Source organism: Aphelocoma coerulescens, chromosome 7, assembly GCF_041296385.1.
Source record: "Aphelocoma coerulescens isolate FSJ_1873_10779 chromosome 7, UR_Acoe_1.0, whole genome shotgun sequence".
In the NCBI taxonomy this organism is placed as follows: Eukaryota; Metazoa; Chordata; class Aves; order Passeriformes; family Corvidae; genus Aphelocoma; species Aphelocoma coerulescens.
In genome coordinates, this window is record NC_091021.1 from 10,997,352 (window position 1) to 11,023,163 (window position 25,812).

The 25,812-nt window shown below is 37.4% G+C and overlaps 1 protein-coding gene across 7 annotated transcripts; it reads right to left on the reverse strand.

Moving 5' to 3' along the window:
• Positions 1 to 508: 508 nt before the first annotated feature.
• On the reverse strand, positions 509 to 25,812 carry BOLL (boule homolog, RNA binding protein). Of its 7 annotated transcripts, none has more exons than XM_069022094.1 (13): positions 25,682 to 25,806; positions 25,175 to 25,339; positions 22,971 to 23,111; positions 19,949 to 20,040; positions 17,858 to 17,912; positions 16,377 to 16,455; positions 13,765 to 13,931; positions 13,168 to 13,239; positions 12,435 to 12,482; positions 11,260 to 11,385; positions 9,724 to 9,798; positions 6,403 to 6,469; positions 4,489 to 4,576 (listed from the first exon to the last, which is right to left on the reverse strand). In XM_069022094.1, exons 2-12 carry the CDS (start codon positions 25,190 to 25,192, stop codon positions 6,452 to 6,454), a joined length of 891 nt encoding a protein of 296 aa, XP_068878195.1. In that variant the 5' UTR covers positions 25,193 to 25,339; positions 25,682 to 25,806; the 3' UTR covers positions 4,489 to 4,576; positions 6,403 to 6,451. The 7 variants fall into 7 exon arrangements, with proteins under 7 accessions (XP_068878190.1, XP_068878191.1, XP_068878189.1 ...); XM_069022093.1 differs by having other exon boundaries at positions 22,971 to 23,114; XM_069022089.1 differs by lacking the exon at positions 6,403 to 6,469 and having other exon boundaries at positions 509 to 4,576; positions 22,971 to 23,114; positions 25,751 to 25,812.

Consider the following 25,812-nt stretch of genomic DNA (forward strand, 5'->3'; position numbering starts at 1 on the left):
CAAAAATAAGACATTTAAAATCCCTAAATATTAATAACCTCAAAAAGCAACATTTTTGAATTTCAGTTCCTCTTTGAACTTTTTATCAGGCTTACTTCCTTTGTTTTATGACTCAAAGCAAAGTTTTTGCTTGAGAGAGGATAATGACAGAAAAAGCAAAAAAACTTCCATCAGAAGAATTTGGCAACTCAGTTGTCAAATATTTTTCACAACCCCATTCCCAAGAGCCATTACTTTAACTAAAACACTGATATTTCTTTCTTTTTTCTCTAGAATGATTTGATTTAAAGATACTAACAAAGCAGCAGGCTCCATTCTGAAGGCTTTGGGTTTGGAAATTTTGGATTTTTTCTTCAGTCCAATTTTTTTTTCCTTTGAAGGAAGAATTTCATGAATGTGACAGGAACAGTCTTATTAAACATGGTAACTAGAACAGAAAAGTCAGCTTTTCTGCTGTAAGTTTTAACTTAAATGTTCTAAAAATAATGAACAGAGATGACAACAATAGTTTGCTTTTGCAGTCATCAAAACAGTTTAATGATCAAAATTTAATTCCATTTCATGTTCTTCTAAACCCGTATTTAAACTCTGATACTACAATAAACAAAAGTTACAATCCAAACAGTAAACATAGACTAGTTGGAATTAAACTTGTAGCTACCAACTCAGAACTCTACTAGAAATCCAAAACTACAGAAGCGTGTTTATGATTGCTGTATTACAAGCAGTTTCAATAGGAAAAGCTTTTAATTTCTAAAATTGTTAACAGTTCTCTAAAATGAGATCTGCAAATTTATTAAACTTCTCTCTGCGCATCCACAGTGTCTCACTTATCAAGGCAGTAGTAAGTGTATTATCTGTATCCCCAATACAGTATCAAACTACAGCCATATGTTAGCCATCAACTAAACCCACATATTCTAGAATGAAACTGGATGGTCTAGATCTGGATTTTCTATATAACAGCTGTATAAGGATTAGTGTGCAGGACTGCACACATGGCACTGTATTCTGGATCCTTAAAATAAGGATTTAAGCTGAATATTTTTTATTTCAATAGGAAACTTAGGAAGATGTTATATATTGAAGGTGAATCAAACCTACTGTCGTACTTCAACATTACAAAGCCACAAACCTATTTTACAAAAAAAAAGCTATTTTGCAGCCATACAACGTTTCACATTTTGTAACTATGTTAAACAGAGAAAACCATTTCAAGAGAGCCATGTGTTCTGCTAGTTTCTGCTCAGTTACTACTGTAATGCAGTTTACTCAATGACTTATTACCTATTTTGGAAAATCAGTTTCCGAATACAAAGAATTGCCAATTTAAAATGAAAACTAAGTGGTTTTTCAAGGATAATGAATAGACTTCTGACACATAAGATCTGAAGTAGCAGGAACCAAAAATGCTAGTGAACTAGAGAATTCTACTTTATTAAAAAAAAAAATATAGGAGAAACAGAACTTCAGTAACTTTCTGCCTGTCCACAGGATTTTATGCAGTGTTAATCAAATAGAGAATGCTAGAACTAACCTTCTGCAATGGAAATGTAACATTAAGCAGACAGCAGTCACTAGAAATACTGTAACAATTAGCTCAGCAGAAAACAGAAGATACTAACCAGTTCTCTTAAATTCTAAGGGGCTGAAGCCAGAAAATTAACTTATTTTGCTCATATGTGAATGTGACAGCCAATACATAAGGATGATTTGCTACACATGTGTGAAGCCTTACAATTATCAATGGGAACCACAAAAGGCCAAGGACAACGTGACCTTTTCTCCAATCCCCAAAATCCTTATCTGAAGATCTGCAGCTAACTAAATTACTTCTGTTGACAGCATGGGAATCTCCACATTCTGGAAATCCAAACTAGCAGAATAGTACTGTGCAGTGTAAAGGAGCAAGAAGTCATGGATGCTAGAAAATCGAAATAGCACAACTGCAGGCACTGAGGAAAGGTAGTTCTTCCTCAGCATATATATAACTCATCTACAGGGATTCACAAAGGTCAGTCAGTTACATCTCAACTGGGTCTACAGAGAGATTCAACTCCTGAAAGGTTGGTTCAGTCATTGCTGCCTGATGTCATGCCATCACTCTTGGCAAGCATTCTGAAGAAAGATGAGCTACAATGTAAATGAAAAGGCCTCAGAATTTCAACAGTGACTGCCAGTTTCTGGAGGAAAACCAATATTCAGAGCTACTTGTTTTCTTCTCAGTCTCTCACATCAAAACAAAACTTTGTTAAGACCTAAAGATACAATCCTAACTAAAACTACCTCTAGACTGCTGTTACACAGAGTGGAACACTGCAGGGATAGTTAAGCACCTGACACTGAATATCCTCACAAACAATCAAGTTCACATGCAAGTAAAGAGAAAGTGAGGGATCTTTGAAGCAAAGGCCATGGGATCAACTCATTATGAACAACGTAACATCTGCACCAATTAAGAGAAAAACTACATTTCATGAGTGTCTGGAATAGAGCCACAATCTGATGACATGTGACTGCACAGTATTTGTACACTTCCAAGCAATTAGTTCAAGAGACTTCCCTCTAAGCACTCTTAAGTTGGTACTCACTGCAAAATTTATTTCTTGAATCTCTGATGCATTATTAAAAACAGGCAAGTCACATTTGGTAAACAAAGTGAAGGTTCAAAAAATAAGGGCTTGGGACTAAATCTCCAGAACCCTGGGTAAAATGTGCGTTTCATGACACACAAAATAAGGTTCTACCAGAACACAAGCTTTCTTTGGTACCTTCTGAGACAAAACTTCATTAAAAAATATTTACTATGTAAAAATTCTTCCATGGAAATGAATTATGGCTTTGATAAGCCAAGATTTTTGTGATACATTTGTATTAATGAGTTCTAAAAGGTGAAAATTAAACAGAACTGGACAGAGGTGTTTAGTGGTAGAGACTTACTCAGAAGCATGAGAACTTACAACAGATGAGTACTTCCCCCTTCAAAAATAGGCTGAGCTCTACATGTATCAAAAAATAGTATTTTTTTTTGATACTTGGTGGTAAAACAATCCACCACAGCTGCTACAGCAATAATTTGTTAAAAAGAGAAACTATTAAAATTATATTGGTGTAGATTTTTCTACCTAGCAGAAGGTGCAAAGTCTCTTGAGGAAACTTGCAACCAAGACCTAGTACATGGCATCTCCTTTCATAACAATTTCAAAAGAGCATAAAACCAGAACCAGACTCCAACTCTATTCCTGGACAACACCATAAAGCACCACTGAACACAAGAATAATCGTTAAAGAGACTTACAGATCATACATGGATTATTCACTGACTACAATGCCCATTTGGCAAGATCTCTGAATGATTAAAAGGAAAAAAGTACCAACAAAACAAATCCACACAAAAAAAAAATCCCAAATGACTACAAAACAGATAAAATCGAACAGTTCAAAGATATTTTACATATATAAAATAAAGACTTCATTATTGCAGAAGCAATAAGCCATAGCTTGTACTCCTGTAACTACAGACACTATTTTTTAACCTTGGGAGGCAAGAGGAGAAACAAAAACAAAATCCAACCAACCAAAAAAAAAACCTCACCACCAAAAAAAAAGAAAATTAACATCCTGAAATTGAGGAAAACACCAGTATTTCATCTCAATCTGTGATCCTGCCAGGGAGTTCCTTATTTTCATACAGGCAACAGAAAATGCCAAAGAAGCAAAGAGAAGTTTTCAATGGTTTTTCTACTAGAAGTAGTCAATTCTTGCCTTTTTCTATAGCTAAAAACATACTATAAAACCAAATGTATATGCAAGAAAAACATTAGGTTGAGAACAAATAATTATTAAACTAGGGTTCCAAATTTTATTTTAAAAAGTTATTACTGCAAACGCTAAAATGACACACAAGTAAAATACCTTATAAAAGGAGAAAATACTGATAGCAAAAAAAAAATTAAACTAGACAAATTGTTTTGGAACAGAAATGAAATTCACATAGACTTAAATAACCAGATTTTATCCACAGCACAGAAATACTGTCAGTATGTGGCAAAATGGCTCTAACTTTGTAATTAAGGTATCTTCAAAGTTTATGTAACCCAGAAATTAAAGGTGACATTATCCCTTTAGCAGAAGTACGCTGGCTTTCAATCTGGGTTAGTAACTGGAATACATTCAGTAGGCTGTGTTTCAGAAATCACCCTTTTGTCCTGTAACAGGGTTTCTACTAAGAAAGGAAGTGCAGGGATAAAATTATTATTTCACATGTTTTTACCTGACCAAACTACAACATTTCATGTTATTACTTGACAAAAAGTAGTGGTATTTTAACTGGGAAACCTGCAGGGAAATGTCAGAAGTCAGGAAGAACATACCCTCACTGTGATAGGTATGTTAGCAAAGCACATAGCTAAAAAACCCAGTGTTTTACAGTATCTGTAGAAGGTAGTGTAAAATTTTATCTTCCATTCTTGTAATCTTTTCTAGGATGAAACTGATGACTTCATGAATACTGAGGTTTCAGACTCACAGATGAATGATGCAGAACATTTCTTCTCACAGAATGCGACCTCAATTCCTAAAGAGAGGGAAAAATGCAGTGTTGTTTCTTCCATTCCAAAGTGTCCCATTTACTGCATTAATAATGTTTCAATGAATAGTTACAGTCCACTTTATTGCATCAGCTGGGCAGACTTGGTTCAAAAAGGAAAAACAGATTTTCACTATGCACCTAGGTGAAGCCCCCAGTGGCAGGAAATACCTTCCTTTATTTTCAAGCATGGAATCTTAGAATGTGTTCAGAATTCTTTTACTAACAAAATACCCCAGTTTTGTTCATTGATCATACAGTCTTACTAAAGTATGTCAAGTTATTAAAGCAATTGTATCCTCTTTATAATTGGATGGGGAAAATTTATTTTTACAAAGTGTACAGTGAAAAACTATTTAAGCAATTCTATTTTTTTTTCCTTCAGCATTCTCTAATGTAGAGTAGAGCAATGCTTTACTATGGGTACTTATAATAATGTTTACATTAAGTTTTTGGTAGCTACCTGAGCTAAAGAACTGAAAGCTGTTTTATTTGTAAACTGAGAAATATGCAATGGACTGTGCTTACATAATTTGTCAGTAGATGCCACTAGCTGCTGACAAAAGGATGGCAAGCTACAGAAAACACAGCTACCACTTTAGGTATTGGCACAAACAGATTTTAGAATACTTGTACAATTCTGTTTCTTCTTCCAAAGATCAAATTCTCTTATAGTTCCCCTATCTCAGCTGCTCTATATCCCAAATGTGCGATATCCATCTCATTTCCTCTTTACTTAACTATTGTCATACAACAGACTCAAACTGTCTTTTTTTTTCTAACCTTACTTCTTATCCCAGGCCTTTTCAGCACTAACTTTTTTTGTTTTGTTAAACTTAACTTTTTACTCTCCCTTCTGGCTCAGAGTTTTCTAGTACAACCAGCTCCAGTTCATACACCTCTATCAGGATATCCAACCCACTATAATCTCAAGAAGTCAGTCTCTCTCTATCATCTACTAACTCCCCATCATGTTGTGCACCGCTTTTCAAAACTTCAAGGTTCCATGCTCTTTAGTTTTCATGACGTCAGCTTGACAGGATTTCAACCCCAACATATTTTCCTTTTTCTTTAGTTTAACTCCTATTAGCATAGGTAGGACACAAACACATTGTCTGCTAAGAAAGTTATGCTCAGTTTTACACTGGTAGGCTTCTAACACTTGTTTAAAAGCCACAGCTGGGGATACATCATACAGGCACATAAGCAGACAAGAAGTCACATCTTAACATACAACATATGCTACAAATCAGTGAGCTGTTTAAAGGCAATCAAGCAAGAAATTGACTCTAATTTTAAGATGTGCAAAACATGCATTTTCCCCTAGCTTCCTTTCATCAAAGTCCTAATTTTTTTTAAAAGTGTAAGCAACTAAATGAGGCAGCATTTTCACAGTAAAAACATGCTTGAGTGCCTGCCAGAGTATAGCCCTATAAACACCAGCTACTGTAAATTGCACAAAATAGGGAGAAAAAGGGAAGAAGTTGTCAATAAAGGAATTAAAACAGTTTTCAGAAACAAAAATCATACATTGGAAGTACTGAAAATTTCATCCTTGTTGAAGGAAAACAATCCAAACCCATATAAAATTCAGGCAGTTAAACTAAAAAGAAAATGGTGATGGAATTTACATATACATTATCATTCAAGGAATGAATGACACTGATTATATAGAGTTCATTTTATGAAGAGAATTATTAGTAAGTGCCAAACTGCAGGAAGCAGCTAAGTAATGCTGCAGGCTGTGATAGATCTGAGCGTGTTTTATTATTCACCAATTCCTAAATAGCAAACATTGCAATGAAACAACTGACCCCAAATTCCACAACTGGCAGCTGCTAGCTGGTATGTTGATGATGGATCTCAGCCACACAGGAAGGACTGGACACAAAAAAAAAATAATCAGTATAGACAGACTGGAGTGGCACAAATGCTTTAATAGTGAATGCTCCATAGGATCATCAAGAAAAGCGAGAACAGAGTTCAGAGAAAGCAAGAGAAAAAACCTACTGAACTGAAGTAAGAGCAAACTAACAGAAAAAGAGAAGTTTGTAAGGAGAACACAGAATGAAACAGCATGAGAAAAAGCATGCACCACCTGCACCTTTCCATGTTAATATCAAATGAGCAAGTATGGTTTCAGTGGAGTTTAAAATAACCATTTTAGAGGCAACAGGCCTAGCTGCAGCTGGTGACAAGTCTCTTGGCAATCATACAACTATAAGTTTAGCTTCAAACTTCTTTGACTAACATATCTTTAAACAAAAGGCTTAGCCTCTTTCAATTTCACTTACCTATACAGAAAATACGCTGTAATATTTTTTATTGTTTCAGATGGAATATCAGACAATAACACGCAGTACTAGTATAAAATAACTAAACATTTCCCCAAATGATTACACCAGAACTCTTATGAAAGACAATTTACATAAATCTAATTGCACGTCTATCTACACAAACATTTATAAACACACATTTATGTGTGTTATACACACAAAACACAAATCTTTCCTTATTACTCTTAACTGCAGAGAAAACCAGTGTGCTACATTCAGTTAAATTTACAAAACACTCACAACCCCAAGGCCATCATGCACTAGTATGATCTGAATGCAAATATCCATGAACTATACCACAAATGACACTTGACTATCTGGTACTGTTGATACCAGCCAAAAATACTGTTTGACACAGACTATGGGAAAAGCAATAACTGTGACAGACTAGAACCATGCCTGTCCCTCAAAGGAGGCACTGCAGCTCAAAAAGGTAGATAAGAAAAAACAAAAGCTAAAAGCATGAAACAAAACAAACCCTACTCACCCACTCCCCTCCATGTGCCAGAACCTCTTACACTTTGCTCACTCTCTGTAGACTGCAACTGTGTGCTCAGTTCCTCATGCCTCAGGGGTCTCCCTCATATACACACAAAATATACAAACATTTACCAGGCCAGTGCCTCCGAACTCAAAGACAACCGCTCAGCAAACCCAAAACTTAACTCACAGATATTTCTCTTGGGCCTGAAAGCAAAGATCACAAATTTCAATCCTCCAAGTTTCCACTGTTACTATAGACCATGTAACTTTTACTACCAGACACTATTTCACATATACCCTCTGGAAGCATCCAAACATTCATCTCCATATTAAATGATGATATAGGATCTGAAACATCCAGAAGAGATGAGAAACCCTCTCCCTTCCTAAAAACAAAGTTATGTTAACTTTATCCATTTGTATAGATGTGAATATATGAAGTCACTTCCACATGCTCACCAACAGAACAGTCTATTAACTGCCAAAAGAATTCAGCCTAAAGTAAATAATATTCAATATCATTAGCAAACGATGATGGGGAGGGTATTAGTATTTTTGATTCAAATCTTAAATACCAAATTAGGATCTCAAATTATTTACAGTTCCAAGTTGGAGAATGTTGTCTTCTAATTTTCATTTAGCACTATTAAAAACTTTGTACTAAAAATAGCATTTTGTTGATGTAACTCAATGGTTACTACTGGGTCTACTGATGGTAGAACAGAGAGAAGGATCTGGTATGAGCTGCATTTGAAAGCTGTAAGAAGTCTACAACTGCCAAAATATCTGGATACTGGCTGTAGCATCCTACTCTCACCACCTGACTTACAGCTCCTAGCACAAAGCACAGGAATTGCACTGGGAACACAGAATGCAGGAGAAGCAATTAGCAGATTACCTTCAAGGTACAGTCATTACTTCAGGCACCTGCTTCTCTTACACAGCCACTACTTGGCAGTTTTCAAGCAGAGATATATTTGTTGAGGTATTTTAAGAAGACTACAGCCACCAGGCAGCCGTCTTCTGCAGCTGGGGAGCAGGTGGTAATGACACAGCCACTTGCCTAACACATAGCAGTGTGCTGACAACATTTGCCTTTTTCAATCATTGTTGAGAGCTCAGCCACACTGACAGACAATATAAGCTGATCATATTCATTATCTGGGAAACATTCAAACTCCAAGTGGGTATGTGAAAATGTAACATGAAAATTTAAAAGGGAGAGTTATATTTCAGAACTACCAATTAGTAGTAAATGAAGCTAACTAAATAAATAAAACTTAAAGCCCAAAGACTATTTAGCATCAAGCTGTAACAAATAAAATTATCAGAATTCAGTACGCCTTTGGAAAGGTTTAACTATCTGTGAATCTACTCGAGACCTGAACAAAGCAGGGTTTCAATTCTAGGTAACAAGACTTCTGAGAAAACAGGAAATATAGGGCACTTTAGTCCAGACAACGCTTAGGTTACAGCCCCCTCTGCTGGCAATATCTAGTACATATCGTTACACAATAGTCTAGAAAAAATGCTAAGAAAAGTAAAATTAATTAAAAATATGTGGAAAAGCGAGCTTATAACATGGCTTTTATCCACTCATGTTTTTCACTTGCAGCTGAGTAAGCACCTTTCACAGAATATAATATCAAGTATAAATACTGACAACTTTAGATCTCTCTCATCAGGGCCAATCAGTTTTGACATTTTTTCATGCATGGTATGAACAGCCCTATTAATTTAGACCAGAGGACCTTAAACTGGGAACCAAAAAAATCCAACAACTTGCATCATGTGACATAGAATAATATTTAAATGGCCTTTCTAAATCAGAACTGCACAGAAAAACACCCAGAGGTGACTGACTGGGATGGTTTTTCATTCTCCATGTTTCAAAATCTCAACTCTTCACAACATGAGGCAGTTTTTTAAGGCAGAAGTAAAGAATATATCAAGACCCAGAGAAAGAAACTAGGATTTGTAACCACCATTTCAAAGTCTGAATGAGGGTCACCATTTTCTCTCAAAATGTTTCTTATTTGCAGTTTACGTTGTAGCTGCCTTAAAATAACTAGTCATGTTTTGACCTGCTGGTTTCCCCAAAAAGTTCCAAAATAAGTAACATGTCTGTCCCTCTGTAACAAAACTTCAAGTGAAGAAAAATCTCAGCTTCTCCCCAACACTTCCCATTTCCTTATTTATCAATTCATTAATAAAAGACCTTTACATCCATTCCCCTCTTGTCTTACTGCCACTGCCTCAAGAAAGATGACAGCAATACTGCCATGCTTGCTTTAACTATCCCGGTTTGATACTCACAGCTGCAGGCATGGCTATCTGACTCTGGACATAGGGCTGGTAATGTAGTGTTTGAACTCCATGATCAGAATACAGCTGGTATAAAAAAAATACAAAAAATTAGCACAAAAGCTTGTTTCATAATGTTAGTTTTTAAGCTTTTCATTTAAATTTAGGTTCCTTAAAGCTTCAAACTGTGGGCTATGCTTATCTGAACTACTGACTTTTTAAAAACCACAATTTCAATATTTAAATCTATGTTTTCCCCACTGATCAGTAAAGTCTAGTAAACTTAGTTTATCTTCACCAGTGTCACAAATCACTTTCCCCAAAGTAGCAGCTAGAGAAGTAGCAGCTTCTCAATTACAAATCCATTTCACTCAGCTCTAATTGGGAACAGTGTTTAAATGTGTAGATTAACACTTTGAAATGTAATTCTCAGCACTATCACACTAATAAAATATTTACATATAAGTACTACAGACTGTTATTGGAATTTTACATCACTCTTCCAAAATCTGACACACTGCTTCCTTTAAGATCAACAAATTGCCTACCTGTAAACCAAGAGCCCTTTAAATATTCCTTAAATAATTTTATCTATTTTCTTAGTGCTCACAGGTTTCAGATCTCTGTACAAATTTATATCTGATTCATGAAATACTAAAGGTAAAACAGTACTGTTAAGATTATGACTATAAAATAAATATCAAGATTCATGCATTTTCAAAAACGAAGAAAAAGCCCCATAACCCAAGTGTTGTATTATTCAGTATCTTTGTAGGGAAATCAAATTACTTCAGTATTTCAGAATTTTCCACTTGAGATGTCTGAAATACCAGTTTTGGAACTTCTCTTGTAGGAATAAAACACCCATTTACTTTTGTAACAATACTTGATTACTGGTATTAATAATTAGATGCTCTAATTTAACATCTATGTTGGCCTCCCTGCTCATGAGGAATGAATATTTGAGAAGTACCAATTAATACCAAACTGAAACACACTGTGTTGTGATTAAGTTTTTCTGTAGCCATTTACTGCCATTTTAATATCCAATTATGAAGAGATTGAATGATTAAATATTTATTCTTTAGTTTTTTTGCTTCTATATCAATAGCATTTCTAATGCTGTGGAGATTTTTAATGTACAATAAAGCACTCTTAATTAATTCAGATCATCAGAATATTTAGAAACAAGCTTCTACTCACAGAATTACTTCAGGAAACTACTGTGGTTCAGGGATACTAAACCAAACATGCCAAAGAATGAACTCCCATTTTACTTAAACATTACTTGCAAACAAAACCAATTGACAAGTCCTTATCTGGCTGTCTGTAATCCATTTGTGACTCTCTAAAATATTTCAGAATCAAAGCATTCTCCTAGACAGGAAGAGAAATTCTAACTTGAGGACACCTGAAATTATTTAACAGCAGCATAAGTACTGGAACCTTACTGCTCTAACAGCCAGTGCTTAAAAGAAAAGATTTTATTTTTCACTTGTAAATAAGCACTTCAATTCTCAGTACACTTTCTCACATTTTTAAAAATACCTCAGGAGCTGCAGCTTCCATTAGGAGAGGTGGAGATATACATCCACCGTCCTGGTTAATTCCTATTGGCTGATAAAAGACTTCAGATGGTTGCAGATACAGGAGTGGAGGTGAAGAGGTAGGAGACTGAAATAAAACACATTATTCTAATAATTTTTATGATTTAAGCAGGATGAAAAGAAAAGCTTATTTTACAGTCTTCTTTGCTACATATAAACAAAATAAAGTCTTAAAAGAAAGCGTCAAAAATAATCTTTGGTAACCTAAAGAAACTAAGTGAGAGGGAAGTGGATAGCAAGGTCAGGTAGGAGAAAAAAAATGTCCTTTAATTTTATGTAGTTTTCAGATTTATTTACATTTTGGAGAGCATTGCAAAATGCTAAAACTTTTAAAATTCACAGTTAATCTCTAGATCACAGAAACATACTACAGTTAAATTTTCCATTCCAACACTGACAAAACAAGTTTTTCTTGTTTTAAAATAATTTCAGTATCTCCATAATTCAGCACCCTGATTTCAAAGCAGCAGATTGATCTATTAGAGTGGAACAGACTGGATAAGGCTGGCTGCTACTGAAGTAATAAGGCTGCATTGTAACAGTTCAAGCATAAGGAACTTGGTCCTCCTTTCAGGTTCAAACTCTTCGAGTTCCTCAAATGTCAGTATTTCCACAATAAGCTGCTCTTTCATGGAAACAGATAAACCCTCTCCTCACAATGACTAAGTTAACAATTTCTTCTTCCTGTTTCAAGGGTCTGGGTCTAATTTCACCCTGTGGGTGTCCACATGCTTCTGCTAACAATACTCCTATGAAACATCACAGTTAATACCCGTTAACGGGCAGGTTAATACCCATTTCTTTAATCAGGCAAAATTTAGCAGTTTTTACCTGCTTCTATTTATTAGGTAATTTAATACAAATATTTTGCTAAATAGAAGGCAGGGGAAGATGTTTTCTTTAAGTCAGATTTATATTTAATGTTTCAACAGATGCTATTTTATGCCTTTTGTTGTAGCAGTAAACATTGTAAACATATTGCTAAAATACAGCAATTAATATTCATTTCAACCAAGTTGTGAATAGTGGGAAATAGCACTCTTACATAAGGCACAGCACACCTTTAAACTAGGTGAAAAGTAATGGTAAAACACTGCAGTTATGAACTGTATTTACCTGTAGAACAGACCACTGCCACTGACTTGAAAGACACTGTGCTGGTGCCTAAAATCGAACAAGAAGATGTCACTAACGTGGTGAAGAACAAATGAACAGCCTTAGAACACTATTATTCTCAAATATGTAATTAATTCTCAACTAAAAAGAGGAAATACGATTTTCATTAAGCCCCAGATTATTCAGGAACATGGTTTTGTTTATTTCCACTCAGCCTCCAACTTGGCCATTTCACAAACTTCAAAAATACTTAGGTCAGATTCTCAACAGAGGTGCTCAGAGCACAAGAATCAATGGACCCAAGCTGGAACACTAAAAAATGTTGTAGCTTTAAGGGAAAAGTCTTTTACCATGAGAAGGGTCAAGTATAGGAAGAGGCTATCCAGAAATGTTGTGTGGAATGTATCATTGGAGCTACTTAAAACCCAACTGGACAAGTACCTAAGGAACCTGATCCAACCAGCCCTACTGTGAGCAGGAGTTTGGCTTAGATGATAAAAGGATGCTACCAAGACAGATGTCTTGCAACATGAAAGAAAATGTAATTTATTATACTTTCATGCAGCTACATAAGCAAAGCAGACTCTTTTCACTAGAATACAGTTTTCAATGAAGTTAAAATGTTTCACACTACTACTATGAACAGTCTTTTTATCTCCTAAGAATACACTGCAAATAGTATTGCATGGCTGGAGGACTAGTGATGGTCTGAAGATCATTTTGAAACAGATACCTGATAATGGTACATAGGAGACTGATAAACAGGTGGCACAACCATCACAGGTGAACTGGAAACAGAGCGAGACTTCAAAAGAAAAGACGTTACAAATCTTAATGCAGCAATTTCACAAACTGTCACTCCTATTACACACAGCTCTGGAGCACTGTAATGCTGAACCACCTCCACTCCCTTCTGAGAATGATTTACCGAGTTTTAACTTACATTTAAGCTTCTTCAAACCCAGTGTTTCTAAGGGCTTATGTTAGATCAAACAAAAATCTCTGGCATATTCACTTAGAGCTTTTCAGAAAGCACTAGGCCATCACTATCTAGAGATAGTAAAATTTACTCCTGGGCCAAGGCCCAGGTTGATTATGAACTATCCCATTCAATAGGTCATACCAAAGCAGAAGTCCCCTGAAGAAGCAAAATAAACTGAAGTGATATTTAAAAAAAGTAATTCACAAAATACACAGTCTAATATAAGGAAGCCATTTAAACATCTAGTATGAGGCATAGCTGAAGAAACTGGAAGCAGGAGGGACTTGAAAACACTGCAGTTATCCTGCTCCACAGAAAAGCATACATACACCAAAATAAATTACTTACTGGCCATGGCTGCTGAATAGGAGAGACTTCAAATGTATGAAAATAAGCCATTCCATTATGGTAAACATATGGATATCCACTCGAAGTGGTTAAGTACGTTGTACCAGCTTCTGGTGATACAGCAGTAGTTGCACACATTGTACCAGCTTGGGGTGTTACAGCAGAACCTGGAATAAATATTTTAAAACTTATTTACAAATAATTTTTTTAGATGTGTACATCATGAAAAAAAAGAAGATAATTTCTAATCTTTAGAGAAAGAAAACATTCAAAGGAAAGAACATGGAGCAGTATGGCAATTCCCTCTCAAACACGATCATGAAAGCAGACAGCCACAGGATGCCTCCAGAGCTAGATAGGAAAGGCTGTAGAAGATGATATCCATATAAATTACTGAACAGAACACATAATATGGGGAGACTTCTCTAGAGAAAAAAAGGGAAAATTAATTCTGTAACAAACTGAATTCACAAAATAGTGATATTGTTTATATTGTGTTCTTCCTGATTTTTTGTGTGCTAAGTTAGTTTTAGTTTTTCATCTTGCCTTGAAAGGTAAGAGCCACCATTAAGTTCCATTTTATGAATAGACAGAACACTGCAGAGATCACCAGAACACTCAGTGGAAGACCAAGAAGAGTCCTACAGGAATTCGAGAGCTTTTATTGATAGTAAGAATTTGACTAATTCCTAGAAAAGCCTTAAGACACTTGGATACAATACAGCTGAAATATTATCCATAGACAGGCTAAGATGTTTGTTAGGAGAATGTTAAGCACACCTCAGAAAAACTAAAGGCTGTTGTAGCTCCAGTAAGCAATCTAGAATAGCACTTACTGGTATCTCAAACGAGGTGATCAACACAACCCCACAGCCAACAATCCTGTCCACTTTACTAACTACCAAGTACATTGCACAAACTTTCCGCCAGTGTTGAATGAGTCTCTGGGAAAGAAAAATGAAATCTTCTCCATCAAGCACAGAAAATTCACTGTGATGACAAAATACATTTGATGCTGGGGAAAAGCAAACCAGGTGGCCCTTCCAGTATGTTCAAAGCTCTTATCACAAGTGGTCCTATGATGACAGAAGAGCTAAAAATCATTTTGCTTAATATGAAAGACAAACACTATACATGTAGGCTAGAGAGGACAACAGTATATTGTCTAGCTCTTTAATTTTGTTAAATATAATGGAATCACAGTTCTACAGTGATACTGCAAGTCTAGGTGTTCTGGCTTCATGAACCCCAGGTGAGCTGCAGTAGGACAAAGCATCCTGGTGACTGAGGTTAGGCACACTGAACATGAGAGCAGACATACTGAAATCAGGCCCTAGGATGTGTCTGGATGCCAACAGCATCTTATATCACAGATCTATCCTAGGCATGACAGACAACAGGTAGTGGAACAGGTCCACAGATCTCAAAAGAATGCAGCAGCTTTCTTCAAAAAGCTTTTTTTAAGATTTTTGATTTACCCCTCTGTTGCCTCATGTCTCAACTAAAACACAGAGATATGCCCCTTTTCTATCACTATACACATTCATCACAAGAGTCAGAGGAAAGAAGCCCCACAAGTCAGGCAAATACAATTGAGAAAGTAGAAGTCAAAGATGGAAAGTGAAACAAAGCACAGAAAGAAAATGGCATGCAATCTCTCGATGATGACTGAGCAAAGATCACACTGAATTTCTAGAGCAAAGAAACTACACAGTTGGAGCAAGTACTTCATTTTCCCCAGACAAATAATACCCATACACTTATACAAGGGAAAAGGGCACAGCTAGGCATAAGTTGGGGAAGGAGGAGGCAAACCTCCTGTCTTCCAGAAATGTCTCAGCAACAGCTTTAGCATACACATTAACTACTTCTAACAGACAGCAGGACAGAAACTAAAGAAAGCTTTGGAATTAAACCAACATTCTTCTGTATTCTGGCCTCAGAATGAAGATGAGCAAAAGGATGGGTTTTTCCTAACTCTTTCAAATACAACAAATACTGAAGCAAAGTCCCAAAGCACACTTCACTGCCTGCTGCACTTAAAAAGGAAATCTATTTCACATCTGACACATAGCCCTTATTGAGGACTAACTCACAGATCGCATCTTAAAAGCTGGTATTTATAGCCTATACTTTCACTATCCATTTAAGATCTTAGAACAAACAGCTCAAGAAGAGAGAGGGGACTGCAACCACCCATTCCTTATGGTTTCTCTTGAAGAAAGATGCAACAATCCTGATGGATTTTGGTATCAAATAAATCAATGAATAACAATGCAACTAACCAGGAGATCCTGCTTTATCCTGTAGAACCTGTGAGGACACTCTAAATGTTCAGATTTAAGGTTCTGCCAGGCAACTTGAGTTTTCATTCAGTTTGTTCCTAGACAGCTAACTCTCTCCAATACAGTAAAAGAAACAACATATTGAGAGGTAAAAGAACCAAGAGACCATAAACCTATTTATTTCAACATTTCCACTGGCATGCATTTACTTCCACTGCAAACCATTCAGAGCATATTCCGCACGCAGCATTAGTGTGGTGCAAGACCAGGTACATCTTGGTTAAAAACTTATATTGACAATACACAAACACAAGTGAAAATACATACGAGCATTAGGACTCCGCACTTGTTTTCTTATTGCTGGGCCAATATTCAATTTCTTATCCTTATAGCTGAGTGTTGTAGCCTAGAATTAAAGAAAGAAGACATTACTATTTTCTACACAGATCTAGGCATCTGAGAAGGGAAAAATCACAAGCAGACAAGGTTCTTTGTAGGTTAGATACACTGCACATGAGAGCAGTTATGCTGAAACCAGACCCCAGGATATGTGTCTGGAACCTGGCGAAACGCCTCAAGGTCTGTTTTTAATACTAACACATATTTAGAAGACTGCAACATAAAAGGAAATTCTGGAGACATTACTCAGAAGAGTAGGACAAAAAAAAAAAAAAGAAAAATCAGAGGATTATCAGTTTCATATAAAAAGAAATTCAAGAGTTTAAAACAAAACCCCATTAATTTCATACATAAATTGAAGCCTAGAAACTCATCTTGAGATAGAGAAAGACCTAGATGCTACACAATATTAAGATGAATACAAAATAGTAGAAATATGCTGAGATGAAAATGGTGATAGAACTGTAGGACATCTAAATTAAAGGACTTATGGCAGGCAAAGTAAGACATCAGTAAGACTTCACATGAAGCAGCCTTCCACTTACAAAAGGAACAAAAATCCTAAGCCATATTCAAAATGGTACTCAGTACCACTGGTGTTTGGTTTACAGAAATAAAGCAATTAAAAAAAAAAGCCAGGGCAAGAAAGCCAGCTGACTCAATAAGTTCCTGCTTATGTACCTTTTTAGCTCCACCAACTTCAAACAAAGGTTTGGAATTTCCAACATTTTAACCAGCCTTCTAATTGTGAGAAGGCAATTTGCATGTCTCAGATGCCATCTTCTCAGGTTTTTTTCCCTGCACCTTGATACCCTCACATGAATGACTAAATCCTGACTGACAGCTGTCTCCAATACCTTCCAATCAAAATACAAGAGCACACATTTCACAAAACAAAATGAACTGAAGACCTGACCATGTCTCAAGGGAAGCTCTACAAGGAGCATTGAGACAGTAACATAGCTAAGAGAAACAAAAATTACATGACTCGAGCTTCATCACTGAAGACTTCAAGGGAACCTAACTGTTATTAAAAAGAATTACATCAGGTCTAACAAACATATCAGAATAAAAGACAGCAGTTATCTTCCTAATTTCCATACAAAAATCTTGACAGCAGTGAAATCTGAAAAGTTTCATAGCTCTACATGTACTATAGACCACATATAGAGTAAGAAAATAAAGACCAATGTCCAAGTCAAGAACAGTACTATGAACTAGAACTTCCATCCTTAGTTCCAGAATATCTCAGTATAAATCTTACCTTAGATCTCTTTAAACCATTTTATTAACTATCAGACCAAGCTCACCTTCAAATATAACTTGGCAAACAGAGGACCAGACTACTCAGGCCTAGTATGAAATGAATTATTCCATTTAAGAGAAACACCATGGAGACTATCACTTACATCTTGTAAAATCTTCTGTGCTTCTTCTTGGGTTTCAAATGTAACAAAGCCATACCTAAATAAAAATGACAGAAGCTAAGCCTCTAAAGTCTGTATTTACAAACAGCTTATTGTTACTTCATGTACAGTAAAATTGACATCACAAGGCAAACTAATGAGTAAAAAACCATACAAGTAAAGAACTGTATTCTTAGCATATTCCTTATTACAGTCAAGTATGTGGCAATATATCACCATGAATGACCAGCTGTTCTTGTTACTCAGCCTATGTCCTTAATTCCTTCATTGCTATTAATCAAAGATTTTGATCTAAACCTTTCACTTGTGGTGATCAAAGATGAGACACTTGGGATTTTTTTTAAAAGTTAATATTATACTGTAATTCATTGTACAGCTTCCATCTACTTCAGCAACAACTGTGAATGCTCCACACTTCCACAAGCACAATCCACTATTTTAAACTGAGTTCTGAAAAAGCAGTGATGCAGAGATAGCCACTATCTATGAATTTTCCTGTAAATCAAACAGGCTTTCTACACAGAATTCCTGCTTTTCCAAAACCCTTCAATTCATTCCCAGAGTAATCTTGGTGGCACCGCCAGTGCAAAGGAAGTATCTGAATGTATACAATACATACATAAGAAAACCCCAAAAACCCTCCCTCACCCCTCCCCCCATTAAATCTGACTTCCTAAATTTCATATCTCTTTGAAAACTTTTAGTATTTCTGTACATGATTTGTTAGGGTCATAGCTCATTTCTCAGGGTCAGATTACAGAAAGTATGAGCCTCTGCCACTCCTACTAGCAGATCAGATTTTGCAATACAAGGTATCATTCTTTGTGAGCATTTGTACGCTAATTTAAATATAGAGGCTCAGTAAATCTCTGACCAGCTGTACTTTCAAATTCGTGGGCTTTCCTTGTATTGGTTTCTCTAAACAAACCTGGAAATATTTGTTCCCAAAGACAACAAAGTATCTTCCTGCTTGGGACCCTACCTACACAGACTTTTCATTCTGTGGACTGTCTGGACAATAAACTAATAGACAATCACAAACTCGTAAGTTTTTTAAATCACTTGTCAAGGAGAAGCAATGAAGCCTGTGCTTAGATTTCAACAGAAATCCTAACAGCGTGGAAAGTAATTAATTTTCAACATATCTGCTGTGAGGCACATGTTGGCAATCACAACTGCATAATTATTATGGGTTATATGGACACACACACTGCAATTCTCAGGTACTTGGAATTTCGTAAAAGAGCAAGAGGCCTGGTGACAGATCTGGGACCAAAGTCCCTGATGTCATGCAAGTGCACTGTGCTAAGAACTGCAGCTCAACACGTAACTTGCTGATACATGCTAAGCTCTGACAGCATTAAAACGGTCCCTAATGCTCAGGAGAGAACATTAGAGGTGCAAACTCTCATGCACATTACTTTTGGCTTCAGCCCTCTTTCCCCCCCCTTCTCTGGCAGTGCACTTCCTCATCTTATTTACATCACCATCCTTTGGGTTACAGCAATAATTTTACTATGCAACCTTAATCTTTCTCCATATTTGCTCTTCAGCATTTCTCCTACTGGTGACTTCTTGTCTCAGTCCCCCTTTTATGTAATCATGATTTAGTGTCAGATTTGTCCCCTATGCTGCTGTTCCAAAAACCTTCATACAGAAATCTGTTACTGCCATGCATTCCAGCACAATCAGGTGTATCTCAGCTCTTCCTCCACTTTAAGTTCCTTTCCATACCAGCTTTCAGTAATAAATACATTTAATAACTAAATAACCTTGCTAGGATAATCTACTTAAGTAATAAGTCATTAAGAAAACTTGAAAAACTGGAAACTATTTATTTTGTCCTAGTTGCACACAGCTTCATCTTATAACAACATGACTAACAGAGTTTTAGTTATGCAAATTTGAGACATTTATATAGAGATATTAAAGAGCAAAACCAGATTTTTGCATACATGGAATAACTGAAATATCAATGATAAAATATTACAAGATATAAAAATCAATCAAATTTACTATAGTCAGCTTTCTGTTATTTTGATTTCCACAACACACTCATTCTACTATACCAACCCCTTTGACACTCCAGCTCTGTCATTTATTATCTTCACTTCTGTCACACTGCCATACTGAGCAAAAAACTTCTTCAGGTCATTTTCATTAGTCTAGTACAGTAAATGAAGAGGAAAAAGTTGGTTTGCATAGTTAGTCAATTAATTCAATTAATTAGTTCAATGTTTACCATAAGACTATTAATGGACATACTTTGCATGAAGTTTGCTACAAATTAATTATAACCCTGTATATGAAGACAGAAGAACAAGCAAGTATGAGCCTCAGGGCCCATTTAACTACTGCACTAATTATTCAGCAATAATTCTAGAAAGCCATTAAAACTTCTCATTAGTAGATTTATGTAACAACTGTCCTTTTACAGTCAAGATCACTGAAGCAGGTGTACTAGATCTGAATTCTAGTTTCTGTTAATTACATGCTAGAGCAGTTTACAGTATGAAAAATCACTGCCATACTTTCAACTGCAACACAGCAGAAGAGGTAGGTTTTCATAAAAGATATACACAGGCCACATAAATTAAAAAAAAAAAATCCCCCTAAACCACAGTGATTCAGTGGTCAAATCCATTGAATACAACATGATCCCTCTTTCTGAAGTAGTTTTAAGATGAGAGTATCTCATAAGTAAGAAAATGTTATTTCAATGGAGAGTGCTCTAAGTGAACTTGGAAGGAACTGCCCCCTTCCAAGTATGCAGGGAATAAATAAGTTTCTAATGTAAAGGCTCAGCTAAGCCATGTGAATACCCCTCTGCCTTCTATGAATCTTTTTTTACAACATAAGCATGTATCACATATGGTGTCCTGAACACCACATTTGAGATTTAAGTTTTGTTCTACATAGCCCTCAAATAATGCTACACCTAACACTGGAAGAAGCATGGTTATATGCATGCATCATTCATCTATACTTCTCCTTAACTTAAAGTATACCACAAATACTGTTTTGCTTCTAAGTGAATGACTTTGATTGTTTGTGTACAATTCAGTGAATCCTGTCCAGTACATCAAAGGTTTATTGCCTCATCCAAGTCTGAAACTGATCAGTGCCCAAAGCATCATCCAAGGACAGGAGGGCTTGCTACACAAGACTATGAATTTGGAAAGACAAAGGTTTATGTGCAGAGCAGTGCATTGATGGGGAATAAGAAGGAAATACTGTTCTAAGATGCACAACGAAATCTGCAAGTATCTGTACAAACATGGTATTTAGAAACTTATGACAAACACGTTTAGGACTTGCCTTTTCCTGCTTATGATAAGACAAAGGCACTTGTCAGATTCTTTAAGGAAGGTAAAGGCTTAGCATTAGCATATGTCAATGACACATGGCCTGCACCACTAAAGAAAGAGCTCTCCAGACCAAGATGAAAATGTTCCCAACTAACTTCCCTTGCTGAAATGTTTCTCTGAACTTGAGAGACCAGATGTTTCCTCTTACTAACAGGAATCACTACCACAGTGATGGACAAAATGGCAAAATAATGAAAGTTTTTGTTAAAAAGCGAGTTAAGTTTTTGTTGACTAAGTAACTCCCTTTTACACAAAAATAAAGTCAATAGCTTTTGCATCACCCCAGCTGACTTGAATAAGATCCCTGGTGTAAGAAAAAAAAACCAAAACAAACCAAACCAAGAACCCCAATACGTTTTGCCATGAGATTCCTGGTAGAAAGCAATTCAAGACTGACATGTAAGTACCATGAGAATTACATCAGAAATTTAAGACTGTATTTGATATAAAGAGTTATACCAAGTGGAAGAGCAACTAAAATGGCTATAGAGGTTTCAGCCCTTTTATTTCCTCTCCCCCCTGCAAAAAAATTCCATCTTCTTTATGATTACAAACATGCTTAAACTGCTGTTGAAAATACAGTTTCATAATAAATTTTGAACTATTAGCAGCTGAACCAAGTTGAGACCCTTCAAAATGAACAATAAGTATGATAATTAATAAAAATATTAATGTTAGACAGGAAAGTATTTTAACCTTTGAAACTGCAGTGAAGACAGAACAGAGAGAGAGGTCTTTTTATAGCTCCAGTAATTTGCTTACTATTGGTGCAAAAAACTACTGTTCCACTTTAATAAAGCCCAAATGTACTGAAGGTCTTGTACGTCTTAAAATATGAACACCCATTTGAATTATCTCAGCCAAATAAGAGAGAAGATTCTGGAATTTCTTGCATTTGTTATGCAAAATAGTCTGAGTGAACTGTCAATTCTTGTTCCTCTTCAAATGAGTCAGCACTCAGAAGGTCTCAGCCTAGGAGGATTAAGGCAAAGAAGATACTCTTGGTGGAAACAAAGCAACAGCTAAGCAAACCAAGCACGTTTTGCAAAAGTCAACCGCTTAATTAATTACCTAAAGCAGGAAGAAAGAAAAAACCTTAACCCTAAGCATGTCACAAATGTTAAAAGCAACTAAACAAAGTAAGAGTGGCTCAATGTTCACTGCTATTTGAGGATTTTAGGGAATACACAAAGGCACAAGCATTCTAAGAATTAAGAGCAATACTGCAAATTACCCAGAGAAGCTTTCATCCTTCTTTTAAAAACAAACTCTTGCCTTTAAGAAAATTACTGTGGTGAGGAATACACCACTATAATTCTTTGTGTAAACCAGAAGTGTTAGAGGAACAAAAGCTACTGACTGTGCTCCACTGGCCATATGAAACATTGTGACAGTTCATTAAATTACACTAAGTGGTATACATAAACAAAACCTTGTATGTATTTTCTGCCATCAGCTCTGTTGATGACAAAAGCTAGCTTCTTTGAAAAAATAAAAGTCTGAAAAAGTAGTGTGTCAAAAGCTTCTAGCAGCTAAGTGTACAGAGTCAACTTTGTTAGGCAATTATGCAAATCAAGGCTTAAGGCTTTATTCTCTACTGTAGATTTGGATATTGTAGTGAAGAGGACTTACTAAACAAATACACATGACCGTGTCTCTCTTTTTTCCCCTGTTGATTTTTATATAGTTATAAATTATAATTTAGCAGCAAAAAGAGGGAAGAATACCTTAAAATCAATTCCTCCAACAAAGACACTATTTGGAGTAACTGTTCCAAACCTTGGAGAACCGATCAAATTATTTAACCTCACCGGTGACACAGGGTTGGGACATGAAGGTAAAGAGTCTGTTTGCATCTGATCAGTGGCCTGCTGATTGAAAGAAAGTATTTTCAAAATCTTACACATTATTTGTCAGTAAATGAAACAATTCTCAACAGACAATACATACATAATTTCTTGAAAGGCACAGCAGATGCTGAACAACTGAACATTAACCATGTATTTTGATTCAGAATGTAGCTCAGTGTTTAAACATAAGCTCAGTCTTAAGCAATTCAGTAACTTAGTGAACACACTACGGTCTGAAGTCCAATGTTAAACACTCTTCTAAACTGGACACCAATCTTGGTTCAGTTTGCACAGCACCATGCTATAAAAATTTCAGGTTATGAATTCTACTACACAGAATATAATATATTTTAGAAGCCCTTATTTTAAGCCTATATAGAATGGACATTTTTAACTCAATCTGTGCTCTCACACACGTCTACATAACTCTCTTCTCTGCAACAGCCTCTGGTTCATTTCCCAAGTGCCAAGCACCCATAATTCCCCCACATAAAATCAACAAGCTTCATACACCCGATGAGAATAGGTCTTGAAGACTGGTACTTTAATTCAACACTCTCAGCCAACAAACACAGCACACAGTGGTCTGAACAGAAATTCCCTCTGCAGAAGAGCAACCAGATTGCCCTTGCCCCAGTAAAGGAACACAGTACAGTGGGATCTTCATGGAAATCATTACTTAGTGAAGCCTGCCTGTTGTTTTAACTTCCAGCATGCTTACACCTGTGAACCGTAAAACAATTTTATTGGCAGCTCTTCTGGAGACAAACTAACACTGCCTTAAAAAGTCAACCCTAACTGTGAGATGATAGCTGTAAAGCAGCCATATTGTACTGTCACTAACCTCTCCAATAGGATTACTTGATATTTCTTTATCTACCCAAGAATTACTCCTACTCATTTTAAGTAATGGGTTAACACTATTATTTTGGATATCTTAAAGACAATATATCCAGCTTGGTTCACACAATTTTAGTTTTAAACAGGACACAAGTCGTTTCCGAATTTACTAAAACACGCACACTCGGTGCAGAGGAAAACCCGAGGTCGTTAACCTGATTTGCTCAGGAGAATCTAGTATACATCTCTCCGACCGGGAATACCAACCTAGAATACTGACTAACCTGAACAAACCCCACCTCTAGGGGATAAGGAACAGAGTCACTACAGTCCCCAAGAGGACCGGCTTTTGCAGCAAACAGCCCCTGAGGGACAAAACAGGTTACATTCTGCATCTCTCACACCAAAGACAACACTCTTAACTGTACAATCATCTGGCAACTGTGCTCAGCATGAGAGCTTCTGGATTCAACTATAACAATGAGCAGCTGACACAACAGCCAAAATTTATTCCTTACCTCAAAGAGCCCAAATTACATTTTCTCCATACACATTTTAAGAGTTGATTTATTAAAATAAACCACAAATAGAAAAACCCCAACGGAAGAACTGAATAATTAAACACACCACTTATGAACTCCCAATAGTAAATACTGTAAATCCCAGTGAGTTTTAAGTGTTACATGTTAAAATTTGTATTGTGATAACCACCTCTTTATCACCAGTGTGTCAATAAGAAAAGAGTATTTGGGGAAAAAAAGTGCCAACAGCACATCACTTGCCTAAATACTTGCTTCAACTGTTTTTTAAACTTCCTTTTTTATTGCTTTCCCCAAATAATACGGATATATATATTCATCAATATGTTTATGGATTATTTAGTACGTCTGGCAAGTGCTCGTTAGCAAATCGCTATTTTCATTTTTACACTGAACACACCGACGGTCAGACAACCTAACTCCACGAAGGCCTGGTGATTAGGCGCACTTAAGTCCCTAAACACCTCTATTTTCCACAGTCCGTGTGCTAGAAGGTCCGAGCCAGACCCCGCTGCCCCGGTACCGTGTCCCGCACACCCGGGGCCGCCAGCCGCTTCCCCACAGCCTGAGGCCGCCACAGACAAAATGGCGGCCCCGCGCGGGCGGGCGGGAGCCGAGGTGCCCCAGCGGGACGGCCCCGCTGCCTGCTCGCCCGCCTTCCCACCCTCCGGGGCGGCCGCCCGGCCCCGCCGGGCTCCTCACCGCGCCCTCGGGATCCATCGGTCCTCGCAGCCGCCTCCTCGATCCCAGCACGTTCCCGGCACGCGTCGCACTCCCTCAGCTCCGCCTCGCGCCCCCCTCAGCTCCGCCTCGCGCCCGGCTGACGCGCACAGCAAGGACGGGCCTGCAACGGGCGGGGGGCACAACCTGGCGGCGCGTTTAGCGGAGGAGTCAGAGCGGCCCTTCCTCGCCCCAGAGCCCCGCCACAGCCCGCCTTCCCCGGAGAAATCACCCCTTTCGCAAATTCCTCTCCTCGGGGGCCCCCAGTACTCTGACGGGATCCCTACGACGAGGCGGCCGGGGACGCTGCTACCCCCACCACTACCCAGCGCCTCCCCGCCTCGAGGCCGTGGGGCTGCCGGTCCACCCGCACCCCCCGGAGCGAGGAGCTCGCGGCCGCTGCGGTGCCCGGAGCCCCGGCCGCTCGTGCCGATGCCCCAGCGGGTCTCGGGCGGCCCGGCTGCTCTGCGCTCCCCTCCCCGCGGGTACCGTGGCACCGGCAGCCTCCGCACAGCAACAGCACCGGGATGGCAGCTCTGAGGAAGGCGTCAGTAGTACCCTTCGGAACCGCGCTTTAAAGGCCTGAGGCAGCCCAGGAACCTCCCTCTAGCAATTTCCCC